Here is a 14,356-nt window from a genome sequence, read left to right as displayed (position 1 = left end):
TTCTGTCCCAAGAGCCCAATTTCTACTGGTGAACATGTTCCCCTCACTTTTCACTTTCCAGTAGCTAGGTAAGAACTACTACCCAGTCAGAAGCAGAGTATAAGGGAGTGCCATGCTAGTAGCTAGGCGAGCATTATAACGTGTGTTACAAAGTGACGCACGTTCGTCACGGAAGTAAAGGCTGGACTACAATAGAGCTGTTTGGAGCAGTTTGTGAACAGTGTTTTCTGTTGGAGATGGTAAGTCCCTTTGGGGTGGACAAAAAAGATATATAACACAATAAAGGAAAGGGAAAAAGCCAAAAAGCATAATATCATAACATCTCTGTTCGATCGAAATGTTGCTCTGTTGAATTCAATTTGCTGGGAGTTTTTTGACCCCACACCTGAGGTCCGTTTCAGGAAGGAGGTTTAACAAACTCTGAGTCTAACCCTGATCTCTGAGTTGATTTACCCTGAGATGGGAAACTCTGAGTTTTCGGTTCTAGAACAGCTGATTCAGAGCAGCTCAACTCGGAGTAGGTTGACTCAGAGCTAAGCATGTGCACCACCACAATAAAAAGGCAGCATGAATAGAGCCATGATACTACGATTCACCATGTTAACAACCACAAATAAACTGGTCGGCGGAAATACTCATGCGCACATACAGCGAGTTTGAACATGTATTTCGTTAAAAAAGCAACACAGCGGCTGCTGTAAAAGAGAGATAATTGGTGTGGGAGAAAATTGCTGCTCGAGTCAATGCATAAGCATTGACAGTGTATTAATTTCATATTTAATCACAGGTAACCTATAATATTACTGGTGAAAATTGGAATGGTATTACACCTATTTCATTTAGGTGCAATCCTGCGGGCGAAAAAGTAAGATACTAATCCCATTCTGAGCCTGCAGCACCATGATTATTAACAGAAATATAATTTATAATCATTTAATTCTTTTTAATGGCTCTCACTGGTTTGTGTCCAGGGAACACTACAAAAACATTTAAAAAAACGTTTCAGAGCGAGGCACACTTTTCTGACGGCTCTGCATACAGTGGCTTTACTAATATGATCCGCATCACTAAGAAAACTGCAGTTTGCAAAAAAAAAATAATGTGACACAAAGAATCTGGGATGTAAAAGCATGTCCACGATGGTGGATGTTAGTGATATGAGGACGGATAAGGTATCTACATATCTAATCGACTGAAGAAAATACCTCTCAAATCGGTTATCTGGAAATGAAAATACATCTAGTCAGGACTCATATCATCTCCCGACGTAAACTCTCTGTAAAGTAGGCCTAATACAGCTTTTTCATCAACAGGATCGTCGACAAAAGGACATGCAACATAAACCAATACTTTTTTTATTCATGCAGATAACAAACTGCGCTAAAATGCGCCTGATACAGACTGAATGAATGAATGAGGAAATGAAAGCGCGCTGTGTCAGAGGGAGGAGACTGAGAGAAACTCAAGGTTTGTTGAAGAAACCCTGCTCCCGACCAGGTTAGGTTCACAGACTCAGTTACCATAGTAACTGACTCTGAGGTTAAGTTACCTCTCTTTCTGAAACGGGCTGGAGTTACCCCTCCCTCTCAGGTTTGATTAACCTCCCTTTCTGAAACAGAAAAGCCAGTTTCCCTCATCTCAGGGTTAACAAACTCAGTTTTCACTAAACCTGCTTTCTGAAACGGACCACTGGAGAAGATTTTTGTTCATCTCTGTTTGTCTGTAAATATTGAGCAACAACTAATCCTTTGTAAAAGCAGGTATAACTAGGGTTTAGCATTATTCATGCATACATGGAGAATGTGTTTCAGAGTTAGTAGTATTCATGCAGTTTAGAATATTAGATTATGCTAACCTAGCTAAAGTTATCAGGTCATTTTGACCTGACCAAGGCTATTTAACTTCAGAATAAAGTTACTAGCATGACGTTTTATAATTTGAGGTATGTGGTGTTAAAATTGTCTCGGTTTAGATCATTATTAAACAGCATTTTATTTTTGTGTCAGGTCAAATGTGTTGACCATATCTCGAAATTGGGTCATACTAGCAAGCAAACGTTAGCTTTGTCAGTCGGTTCAGTTAGCTACACAGCTACATGGCAGTTACTGGTTGTGAATACAGTATTTAGTGACGACTAATCTCTACATTAGCTTGTGTTGTACAACCCATTGCTATTTATTGATGAAATCTCCACATACCTTATGCTACATTAAGTTTAAACTTACAAACAGCAACTACCTCCAAGTCTCTATCACTGAAACTGATTTTAAGTAGGGTTAATACAGTATTGCTAGCTCACACTCCAGTTAGTCACAGTCTCGGCCTCCACCGCTCTGTCTGTCTAAGGGATTATCAGCCGGCACTGGCCTCCACTCTAATCCTTTCCTCAACAGACTCACTTACATTCTCACACACACACACACACACACACACACACACACACACACACACACAGCCAGATACAGGCTTTTCAATGGCAGTGACTATTTGCCATATCTCGCCTTGCTAATCTGTTAACTAGCTATTACAGCAGCATGTGCTGTTGTTGATGTCATGGTAGCTAGTTTAACACCAAAATTAAAGGAAAAAGCCTAAAGAAATCTATTACATACATTTGTATTTTCTTGCTTTAATCTAAATATTCTTCTATGAGCAAACGGCATACTTGACAAGCCTGCTTCGAGACACAGGGCTCCCTGTTCAGATGATTGTTGACTGTGTAAATATGGCGTCCATTTGAAAGTTCCGTGGTCACAACAGGTAATGTCCACCATGCTCTTTGAGGGTGTCTATTAGGCTCTGCATTGACAGTAAAACCTCACAGAAGCTTCATCTGGGACCATAAAACTTATATTCACATTTGTTTTAATAAGAGTTGAATTAAGGTGGAGACATGTTATCTATCAGGTGTTCAATGGGAAAGACAAAGATTAGCTGTATGTATTTAAACATTTACAGTGAGACATAGTCCACCTAGAAGACATTTGCTGTATGTAAGAGCAGGCTGCAGGTATAGATATGACCTGGCCTGTGTCTTACTGCGACAGGTGATCAGCTCACCTGTATTGTCTTACCTACAGCTGACTCAAAGCCTCTATAGAGCGCCATATAAAGTGTCAGTGTCGTACATGTACTTTAAAGGAACCATGACTTAGTCTCATATCCAAGCGGTAGTAATGAAAGTGAGAAATGAGTATATTAAATAAATATTACAATATATTTGACCAAATACACCTCTGTCAATACTTTACAATACAAGTTATAATACCGATTACCATTGATGATTTCAGAAAATTCGAAATATTGCAGATAAGGTGGTGAGATTAATTTCACTCAACTACTACTCGCTTACTTTTGGTTCATAAAAATGATGAATAAATAACTTTTAGGTTGTATCAGTATATTATGAGCAGAAATTAATATCTAGTCTCATATGGTGCTGATGCGATTAGTCGATTAATTGACTACTCAATCGACTAACTTAATCTGCAACACACTGGTTCCAGCTTCTTAAATGTGGATAATTACTTATTTTCTTAGTGTTCTATAAACTGAATATCTTTGGGTTTTGGACTGTTGATCAGACAAAAAAGACATTTTAATGTGTCAAGTTGCAACTTTTTCAGCATTTTATAGACCATAAATTTGAAAATATATTTTGCTGATTTAAATCCAGCTCTGTGTCATGGCAGTGTTGGCAGTGTGTTTAGATGAACGGTGTTTGGCTTCCCTCAGTGGCACCAGTGCACAGAGCTCCCTGTGGAGCAGAGCAGCAGAGGTCTGCCGAAATTGGAGCAGAAAAGCGGAGGTCTGCCGAAATTCGTCTGATCTTAGCAGACCTCCACTGCTCTGCTCCTCCATGCACTGGCGCCACGGAGGGAAGCCAAATATTATTTATCTAAACACACTGCCCACACAAAGATGGCACAGAGCTTGATTAAAATAGGCAAAGTATTCATTTAATTGATTAATCAAGAAAATAAAACAGATTATTTGGAGATAAAAGTTGTTTCTACTTTAATCCCACATGTCAGTTGAGCCAATCAAAGAGGACTTGTGCCATATGCTTTGAGAGACTAGAAGCTGATCCAGGATCAGAGTGACAGGTAAGGCGTGACCACAGGGGCCATGACGTGCCAACCCACAAACATGCTGTGACATCACACTAAAGAGGTCACGGTAATCAGATTATCCCAGTTACACAGACTCACTGTGGGCCTTGACTGACCTACAACACTCAGGTTAAAACAAAGAATACACTTACACATGCACAAGGACACGTCTTAAAAATCTTTAACTTGGCAGGGATAAAAATAGATGAAAGCATTTGAGTGGGCCAAAAATAAAAAAAATCCTTGGGTTGTAAAATGTTTGTAAAGCTTCAAACACACTGAGTCTATGAGCAGTGTCACATTTTGCCTTGATGAATTCTTCTGTGGGAGAATAAAGATTGTGTGTTTACTGAGCGCAGAAGCTGGCTGATGGAAGACAGGAGAGGCTCGGGGCCTGAGCTGCTCTGTAACCACAGTGATGCCAAGTGGTCGGCGGTTTAAAGAGGACACCTGAGACCAGCGCACCTGGACAATGAGCTGAGGTGTAACCCTAAACTGAAATGAACCGCTGTTTATCCCCCGCGCTCTCCTTCTCTTGTTGTTTCCCATCCATCTCCTCTCTCGCTTCATACATCTCCGCTCTCTCTGGTCCCTGAGCTTATTTTCCCTTCACAACCTGATCTATTCCACCCTGTTATTCTCCAAATCTTTTGACCCCCTACCTCTGTCTCTCTCACTTTCTTTCCATGCCTCACTCTTCTGGGCATCGCCAGGCTAATGCAAACATCCCTCAGTATGGGTGTGAGTCACAGTCTAATCACATACTTAATGATAAGCACCCACACATTTTCAGTGCAGGGTTGAAAACGGGGTCAAAGCCCTTCATTAGACATTCCTGCATTTATTCAGTTGCTATTTTCACACAGACAATACTCTAAATTGGGGGACTGACATTTTGTGCAGCAGCGGACAGCGGCTAACAGCTGTATGACTCAGTGACAGAGAAGCAGTGCCCATGTCACCATGGAAAGGCAGTGTTATGGTGTTGTTGCCAAGGCTCTGCTGTCCAATACGCATCTGATCCCCCATCGTTACTGTTACTGAGCCACACAGGGAGGAGGGCGAGTCAAGAGATGGGAGCAGGGTTTGCATGCTTAAGAGTGAAACTCAAGAAGACCGAGTGAGGGATTGAAGATTAGGGAAACATTTCGGCAGATCAACAGCAAGTGTGTTTAAGCTACACTTACTTTTCTGCCTGTCTCCCTCTTTAAAAGGCCTTTAGTCAGCATCCTGCGCACTCCACCCATATTTGTACACTCCCTCCCCATCATTTGATATGAACACACAGTCTGACCTGCATGTATATATATACACACACACACAAAATGCACTTAAATGCTCACTGTGTGTTCTTTCTTTGATGCACCAACAACTGCAACTGCGTCTTTAAAACAGCAAGTAGCACAAAGGACCAAAAATAGCTCAGTGAGTTGCAGAGCAGAACTGCTCTCCTTGAGGAGGGGAGGAAAGAGGAGGAGGATGAAGAAGAGCAAGAGGAGGTGCAGAGAGAGATGACAGGGAAAAGATGGCTAAGACTGGCTACACACTGCCTAGCCTCCCTGCTGGGTTCAATTTAAGTTTCTCATCCAGCGTCAGCTCCCGTAAAAACATCTGTATGTTAATATTCAATGACAACACTTGAATATTACATTTCTGTAATGTCATGAAATGATTACAAGGAGGCTGAATGTTTGTACATTTGTAAATGTACACTTGTCCCGGTGGATTTCCTACAGGCCAATCATAGAAAGTAATAGATGTAACCACATACAGAAGTGGGACTATTAATCAATACAGCAACATATCACAATACGATCTTTATCAATGGTTCATTTGCAGAGGTGGAAAGTACTGTAGTGAGTAGTTTTGTTGTGTATTTTGTATTTTTCAAGTAGTTTTTAAAATCGGTAATTTAAAATGTACTTGATTACGTTTTGAGTGAAGTATTGTATTTCGCTACATTACAAATCCCATCCGTTACTGAGTTAAAAAAAACAACTTTGACTAACAAAAACCGAAAGGAAGAAAAAAAAATCACGCACGGAACTACAGTGACGAATGATCAGCATCTAGGCTGCCTACCAGGCGCCAAGTCTTTCTGTAGGAGATTGAGAACGAGATGGAGGTGGATCAGGTGAGCGACAATGGTTCAGAGACTGTTTCAGTAGAAATGCTAGCTGAAACATCGAATTCTGCTGCCCAAAACGACGGAAATTCTTGGCCACATTTGAAAGACTGTGTTTCATTTAAATTCAAGAGTAGCCAACAGTATCATCATGCAATGCCAGATGTGCCTGCCAAAAGTGAATGAACTGGCAGCATTCAATAAGTCCACATATAAGACTACTTATAGTATTGAAATAGTAATATTTCATCAAAGTATTGGTACTTTTACTTGAGTAGCCTATAATATTTGAGTAATTTTTCCACCTCTGTTCATTTGTTACTAGTATAAGGTATTACTCTTATTTTATACTTCTGTCCTGTTCTTAAGTACTGTAAAATAATTGAACTCTGCTGTATGTAAAAGATTTTGCAATTTTAAAGGGTGGTGATGAGAAATGAGAAGATTGTCTGTATATGGTAAATTTGAAGCTAATGCCAAGAGATTGTAGGAGATACGCTCAGTTTAGCACAAAGACTGGAAACGGGAGGAAACAGCTAGTCTGACTCTGTCCAAAGGTAATACAATATTTTACCAGCATCTCTAAAGCTCACTAACACATTAAACTCCAGAAATGTAAAGCACTCAGACAAGAAATAGTCCAGCAATGGCCAGGTTGGCTCAGTTGGTAGCGCAAGCGCACATATACTGAGAGGTTTAAGCCTTCGACGCAGAGGTCCAGGGTTCAAATCTGACCTGTGACGATTTACTGCATGTCTTCTCCCTTTCTCACCTAGTCCTGTCAAAAATTAAAGCCGGAAAAGCCCAAAAAATAATCTTCAAAAAAAAGAAATAGTCCGGCACATAACTTAATAATTTTCAAACTTCTGTTTTTGTACAGATTAACCAAACAACATGAAACACGTTAATTAGTGAGCTTTAGGTAGGCTCATTTTGTTACCTTTTAGACAGAGTCAAGCTAGCTGTCTCTGTTTCCAGTCTTTAGGCTAAGCTAAGCTAACTGCCTCCTGGCTATAGCTTTGCATTTACCGTACAGACATGAAAATGGTATCAATCATCTTATCCAGCTCTTGGTAGGAATTAGAATAAGCGTATTTCTCAAAATGTCAAACTATTCCTTTAAGGGTACGTTTGAGTTCTGCAATTGATATTATGTATCAAAAACTAAAATAAAAAATAAAATAAAATTATATTTCAACAGCAACACAAACTACATCCTCCAATATGACCATTAAGTGGATTATCATCAACATCTCTCTAAAACAGTTTCAGCAAACACTGAACAGTCTATATTACATATGTGCTGCCTCTATATACCTGGTGTTGAGCCTCTCAGCTGTGAGTTAGATGGTACATACAGAGGGGTGAGCTTTAAGGGCCATTGCTGACATTGGAATGTGTACCATGACAAAGAATATCTTAGTGCAAGGTCTGCTAAGTGTAAATATCCTGGCGCCTTCTGCCACATTTTGGCCAACCTGTAAATAAAACCTATTATCACATGTCTGTTTTAGATCACATGATAATGAAACCTCTCCATGGCAACTGAGCACACTCCATTTACTGATTAAGAGTCTCCCTGATGATAAGTCTCATTTGTTTGCAGTACTTACTATTGCTGGACTTGAGGTCTCTGTGGATGATAGGTACGAATGCCTGGTTGTGCAGGTAGTCCATCCCTGTGGCAACCTGGACCGCCCAGTTCACCAGAACCCTCGGGGGTACCTTCTTTCCAGCAAGTGCTCGGTTCAGAGCCCCCCCTCTGGCGTACTCCATTACCAAGCACAGGTTGGGCTCCCGCAGGCAGACCCCACGGAGACTGATTATGTTGGGGTGCCGGAGCATCCAGAACAGCCTGGCCTCCTGCCGCACGCTCTCTGCTGTGGCACTAATATCCTCATCGGGGTCTTGCCTGGCGGCCTTTACTGCTACTTCTTCTACCCGCCATACTCCTCTGTACACCTTCCCAAATCCACCAGCTCCAATCACCTCCTCCAGGAGCAGTTCTGAGAAGTTTATCTCCAAGGGGCATTCACCCACCCCGCCTGCCACCAGCCCTCCTGCAGTCAGCTGCTGGTAGTTGGCGGCATCCCCCCTTGTGACGTAATTGCATGGAAAGATACCCACCTTGTCCTGGATCTTGCCTGTCCACCAACCCTCGTCCCCAGACACTTTTGAGTCTTTGGAGAGAACCTCAAGGAGGTCCCCGCGCCGGAGGGTTAACTCCTCGTCTGCTGTGGCCTCATAGTCGAACACTGCCGTCCAGAAAGGGTTGGGGTTGTTGGTACCACATCGGTGACCAGGGTGTGAGTCTGGGGAGCCAGAGGAGGAGATGGTGGAGGAGTTCCAGCTGCTGCCATTCTCCCCCTGCACTACTGGGGCCGGGCACATCGGCGGCGGAGGGGTCAAATTCGGGGGCATGGAGGATGAGGAGGTAGTAGAGGAGTGGGGCCCAGGCGGGATTAGGCAAGGTGGAGGCGGGGAGCAGCTGCCCCCACAGCTGGTGCAGGACAGGGGGGCTGCTGTGCTGCTCGCTCTGCCGTATGGGTTCATGGCAGCTTGACTGCTGTTTGACGCTGTAGGCCTGCCCTCTGTCAACTCAGGCACAAAATCCATACAGGGCCCATTGACAGAGGCGAGGTCTCCTCGACCACCAGTGGGGGGTAGAGGGGATCAGAGGATCAGAGAGCTGCAACTGCTCTCCCCCATCACCACATCTCGCTGTTGAAACTGTGCCAAATCCTGTCACCAGTTGCTGTTGTGCCGTTGCTACGCAGTGTGTAAGTAACATGTATTCCCAAAGGCAAGTTCATTCAGGGACAACGTACATCAGGTCAAACAATGACACTCAGCAGATAGAGTCCATGAGTGTAACCCCCGAACCCTAATTGATTGTTTTCACTATTGTGTCTTTTGGAAAGCTGCCACAGACCCTCACAGACGAGGGAATATGTAAACACATATTCACTCTAAGAAATCTACAGCAGGTCTGATGAAATCCTGCTGTTGAGCTCCTGGTCAGTGAGTGAATTCTGGTCTCTGAATTGCTGCCTACAATTTATAAAAACGGTTGCATACTTAATAACAATGTCCTACATTGCTGTAACAAACATCTGAATTTAACAAAAACATAACGTGGACTTATGATTTATAGTTTTGAATCTTTCACCCCAATTAACACACAACCTCTTCTGAAGTTAATATCAGTCCATTGAGACACTCGGAGGGAGTAATAAAACCACAACTAAAGTATGTATCTTATTATGGAATATGACTATTTAGGCTGCCAATAAGAACAGCAGTCTGTGTTTGAAATCCTCTGAGCAGGGGTCGTCATTATTTCTCATCCAGCCCAGTGTAGATGCACCTCCCCGCCAGCCATCTCCATGAACACGGGCTGTTTTCTCTCCTATTCTGTGTTTGGAATCCTCCGCAGATATTCGCCCTACATCGCGACAAGCCGGTCCAGGCTAAATCCTACATGTATGCCCCATCCGCGAGCCGGTTCAACATCCATGAATAGCTTTTATCAAAAAGGCCCCGTCCATTTTAAGACAGCTGGGGAATTACAGAAACAAGCCGAGGGCAGGGCGGCAGGTATTCAATACAGAGCTGTAAAGTGGCACCATGTTCAGCATCCAGCCAAGTCTGAGCACAACAAACCCGCCTCCGTCTCTGTGAAGCGGCCTGGTTCAGTCTCTTCAGCTGGGCTACATTTGTGATGGTGACAAGTCCTCGGTGAGAAATGAAACTCTTCTTCACTGGAGACAGTAAAGGGATGCCAGTATCTATTATCATTATCCTGCTGCCTCGAGAGCACGCATGGTTGTTTCAGATCATCAGTCAATAGTCTTGTAGCGAAGGTTTTAAATGCCCGCGACTTCTTTAGGAAAGACAGAACCCCTCACACGGCGACAACAAGGTGGAAAATATTGTCAACGAAGGTTTGCATTGAGGTATTGCATCATTACAATCTCTGATCCGAGTGGACTAGATGAAATAAGGCGATGAAGGCTCCATGTTTCCCTTATAAATAGATCGACCCCCATCTTAATAATAATAATAGCACCAACAATATAGTAGGCTATTGGAAACGGTTATTTATTATGCGCGTAAAATGTTGTATCCAGTCCCGGCTTGCTTCTTCCGCCCCAAACAGCTTTATTTTAATGCGTAAACAATTAGCGTTTACTGTAACCTAACCTGGACACTGAGGGCAGCAACATCCACCGACATCGTCGCATGGGCGTATTGCATCCGAGTAAAGAGGACCATCCAGATCAGTAGGCTAACTCAATTTTGCGACACACTAAAACGCTCCAGGGAGTCCTTGTTCGTGCTGCTCATCCAACTGTCCGGAGGTCCATCGTATTCAAACAGGCTTTTCCTCCAAAGAGACGTGACATTTCGAGGACCAAGCTGTCAGTCTGTGGGCTGACTTTGCATCAAATACACCGGGGTGCAGTCCACATCCGTGGGAACAAGTGCTTCTTCTGTCACTGATCTACAAAACATAGCGATGGTTGAAGCACGCAGGCTGTGTGCGCACTTAGTCCCATCACGTACAGATCTGGGTGCAGCTCACCGTAAGGGCGGAGAGGAGGACGCTACAGTCTGTTGGAACGAGACTGTGCCGGTGGTGAGGATGTGCTGTTGCATTGTGGGTAACGTAGTTCCTGAGGGATCTCCTGCTGATCTACATCATTCTGACAGCTCATATAACTAAATACTGTAATTAGCATGTTACAGTCATAAGGAAAAGGATGAGTGTCGTCAAAGAGCGAGTTAATGTATTCTACACCACAGTGCATTGCCCTATTGCATGATCATTTATTTGGCAATGCCTACACTTAGTTGCAAACATGTAATAGGCTACAATAATAGAGTGATTTATTCTCACTGAAAAAGGTAGTTTATTGTGTCCCCTACGTGGTCAGGGGTGAAAGGTCAGCAAAAGAACAGCCTGTAGCTGCCAGGGATTGGGTATGTTGTTCAAGGGCACATTGGCAGTTTGAGGCGCACAAAGAATATGTCTAATGTAAGACCTTCTTACATGAAATAGGATAGAGCTGAGTTTTAAGACTGGAACTATAGCACATATATAGCCTACCTGCAAAAATGCTCCTTAGGGGTTTTTATATTATGCAAGGAGAGGATAAAGTGAGGACAAATAATGCCATCATTTTTCTTGACATTACATAAGATTGTGTTTTCTGAGAAAAAACACATTACATGACATAGTTGAGGGTTTGGGAACACAAGATGTTGTTGGATCACAGTGTGTATAAAACAGAATACCTGAATATTTACTGTTATTTTACCGGAACAAAATAAAAAAGTGCCAGAATTTCATTGCATTTCAGGACACTATTATTATACAGTATGCCCATCATTTTTAAGCTATACTGACCCCTGGTGCCTAGTGAAACACAAATATTTAGTGGTGGCTCAGTGTTTTTGTATTTTCAGAAATATGGGTATCATTTGAGTCAAACTTAGTTCTTTAGTTCTCTTCATCCAAGCTTGACATAAGGTTTCAACAGTGTTTTGCCTCCTTAGTCCACCCTTTTCCATAGTTATATTTGTTTGTTTGGAGAAACCACTTCCTTCAAACTGTCAGCATTTCCTGCATTCTCCTCCAGTTCACTGCTGCTCCTTTTGCATAGCCGAGAGCTGAGGTGGAAGTCAATGCTGTGACCTCTCTGTTGTGGGATGGTCACTGTAGTTACTGCCATCCCATTATCAGCATCCTCTGGTTCAGAGACAGGTGCTGTAGCTGCAGAAATCAGGATGCGTGCTATGAACAGGTTGTAAGGTTTGGTCTGGTATTTAGCAGAAGACTTTCAGACTGGCCCCTAAGACTACAGATATATCTGCAGGAAATATGCCCTTGGTTTGCTGAGAAATACATTATCTCAGTGAGTGGTCCATAAATATACCTACATTATATTGCAGTGTATAAAACATGATACACATTTAAGTCAAGCTCCAATACTGTCTGCTCTTCCACAGATGACAGGATGTCTCTTTAAGCTACAAGTGCAACTGTAATTACACAAAAGGGAAAAAAGGAATCGGTAGAAATGTGACACTATATTATTTTCAAAACAGGTGTTATTTTGTCAAAACCTGTCAAAACAAACTGTACCACACTGTATTGTACTGCTTATTGTATTTAACGAGCGGCCTATTATTTGATATAGGTCAGTTGTCAGGTCAGTTGTCAGTTGTAACTTTTTTTTTTTTTTTTTTTAAACTCACACTTTACAAAACATATTCATGATTGTGAGCCCTCTGATCATAAACAGTTGACAAAAGCAGATAATATACATTTAAAAAAAAAAAAAGGCTGTGGTTGAATTTAAATTTAGCTGTACTTTGATAACTTTTTGTCTTTGATTTATTTTTTCTTTTATTGTAGTTTCTTTTGCCTCTGATGTTTTCTGGTCTCTCAGGGGTATTTATCAAAACATGATTAGATCATTGATGAAAGTGAAAATAGTGATATTGACTTAATAAAAAATGAACTGTGGTTTTAGGAGTATGCTTGCATGTTGGGTAATATTGGACAATTCCTAATTAAACCTCTGAATTAAAATTGATCTCAATTACCTACTTCTATGTAGGCTATATAATATCATATAATGTTTATGTTTACCTGTGTGTCTATTTTAGAGCAACGAAAAATCGAGTCAAAGTCATTGTATGTGTACATATCATAGACTATATGGTACACATACTTTGATAATGAAACTGATTCTGATATATCAGATCACTTATTTTGTTTAGCAGCCACAAGGTTGTGCTATTGACTAATTTGTGTGCAGTGCATGATCCAAATGTGACTATGCAGTATGATAAATATAGGCTTCATAATGCTTCTCTAGATTCCACGCTTCCATGTGTTTACACTCAGATGTTAATATGTATAGTTAATGTACCAGATGCTCATTAAAACAATGTGTGTCCCAGCTCCCATTGGTAGTAGCGTGCTGCCCCTGTGTGTTACTATCATTAGGTTGCGCTAACCGGAGCTGCGCAGGCGCAGTAAGTGTGCGGGCGCAGCTTCGTCGTGGTTTCGGTTGAGCATTCTTGGCAACGTCTCGCTCGGAGAACAGGCAGTCGACCGTCGGCTACAACGGGTGTTTCCAAAATGTCTGGAGATTTATGTTAACGGAATAGGAGCCGAACGGGAAGCACCGGAGCAGTGTTAGGTGAGGTGTGTGCTCTTTTTGGTTTTCTGTGAACAGTTTAAGTTCAACAGTGCAGGCTATTCAAAAGCGCTGAAAAGTGACGAGTGAACTAACGTTAGCGAGCAGGGCAAACACGGAGAGGCAGCCGAGCCGACCAACTTCAGTCAATGCAGAGAACAGGCTCTTTACTACGGCTCAGCAGTCAGTGTGAGTACCACCTGAAGCCGTTCACACTGGCTCAACGCTTCACTTTGACCTCCGGCCATTCAACAGAGTCGATATATGGCCTCAAATATGCCGCTACCCGCAACAATTCATTAACTACTAAATATTCTACAACCTTACTGATCGTTAAGGTTCCAGTGCGCATGCTCACTGCTGTGCAGACTTCGGATATGTAGTTTTTCGTAACTGAGTTAATCGCAGTTGTAAGGGCCAAGACAAAACGGTGAGACTACAAGTTCCAGACAATGGGAGCTTTGTTTGGGAGCAGAGCTAGCCAGCTAGTTAGCCTGGACGAGCTTTGAATTTCGAGTAGTTGTGCTGCAATCGGAAGTTGCCTTGGCTGGAGATTTGTTTCAGAATGAGCTGCATGGGACACATTTTGGCTGGGCGGTTACACACACACACACACACACACACACACGCACGTACGTATTGAGTGTTGCAGTAGTTTCAAATGCCACTGGTTTGCCGCATGCAACATGTTTCAAATGTGGTCATAAAAGGTAAATTGATTGGTTGGTGGTTGGACACGCAGACTCTGTTCATCTGTCAAGACGCGTGCACAGTGCGCAGGATTTGCAAGTGCATAGTAGACATTTATTTATGTGTGTTTGTGCGGTCGAGTGTGTACACTGAAGGTGTGATGATGATGAGGCAGGTGATGATGCCTCGGCGTGTCGTCTCCCTTTCATAGAGATCCC

General features: G+C 42.4%; 2 protein-coding genes across 5 annotated transcripts in view; one reads left to right on the top strand and one right to left on the bottom strand.

The window, feature by feature from the left end:
* The window catches only part of map3k10 (mitogen-activated protein kinase kinase kinase 10), a 37,750-nt gene extending 26,922 nt beyond the window's left edge, over positions 1–10,828 (bottom strand). The window contains exon 1 of the mRNA XM_031296649.2: positions 7,851–10,828. Within this exon, the coding sequence (XP_031152509.1) occupies positions 7,851–8,853 (1,003 nt within the window). The 5' untranslated portion in view covers positions 8,854–10,828. The remainder of the gene's footprint in view (positions 1–7,850) is intronic.
* A 2,460-nt stretch (positions 10,829–13,288) lies between these two features.
* The window catches only part of sipa1l3 (signal-induced proliferation-associated 1 like 3), a 76,166-nt gene continuing 75,098 nt past the window's right edge, over positions 13,289–14,356 (top strand). For 3 of the 4 annotated variants that reach the window (XM_031296655.2, XM_031296654.2, XM_031296651.2), the window contains exon 1: positions 13,302–13,456. The gene's annotated coding sequence lies outside the window, so the exon portion shown is untranslated. Of the gene's footprint in view, positions 13,457–14,356 lie in introns of all 4 variants that reach the window. The other variant, XM_031296652.2, reaches the window with a different exon arrangement.

The sequence above is a fragment of the Sander lucioperca genome, chromosome 5, assembly GCF_008315115.2.
Source record: "Sander lucioperca isolate FBNREF2018 chromosome 5, SLUC_FBN_1.2, whole genome shotgun sequence".
NCBI classification, from domain to species: domain Eukaryota; kingdom Metazoa; phylum Chordata; class Actinopteri; order Perciformes; family Percidae; genus Sander; species Sander lucioperca.
The sequence above is the reverse complement of the archived record's forward strand: the minus strand, read 5'-3'. Positions and strand labels throughout refer to the sequence as shown.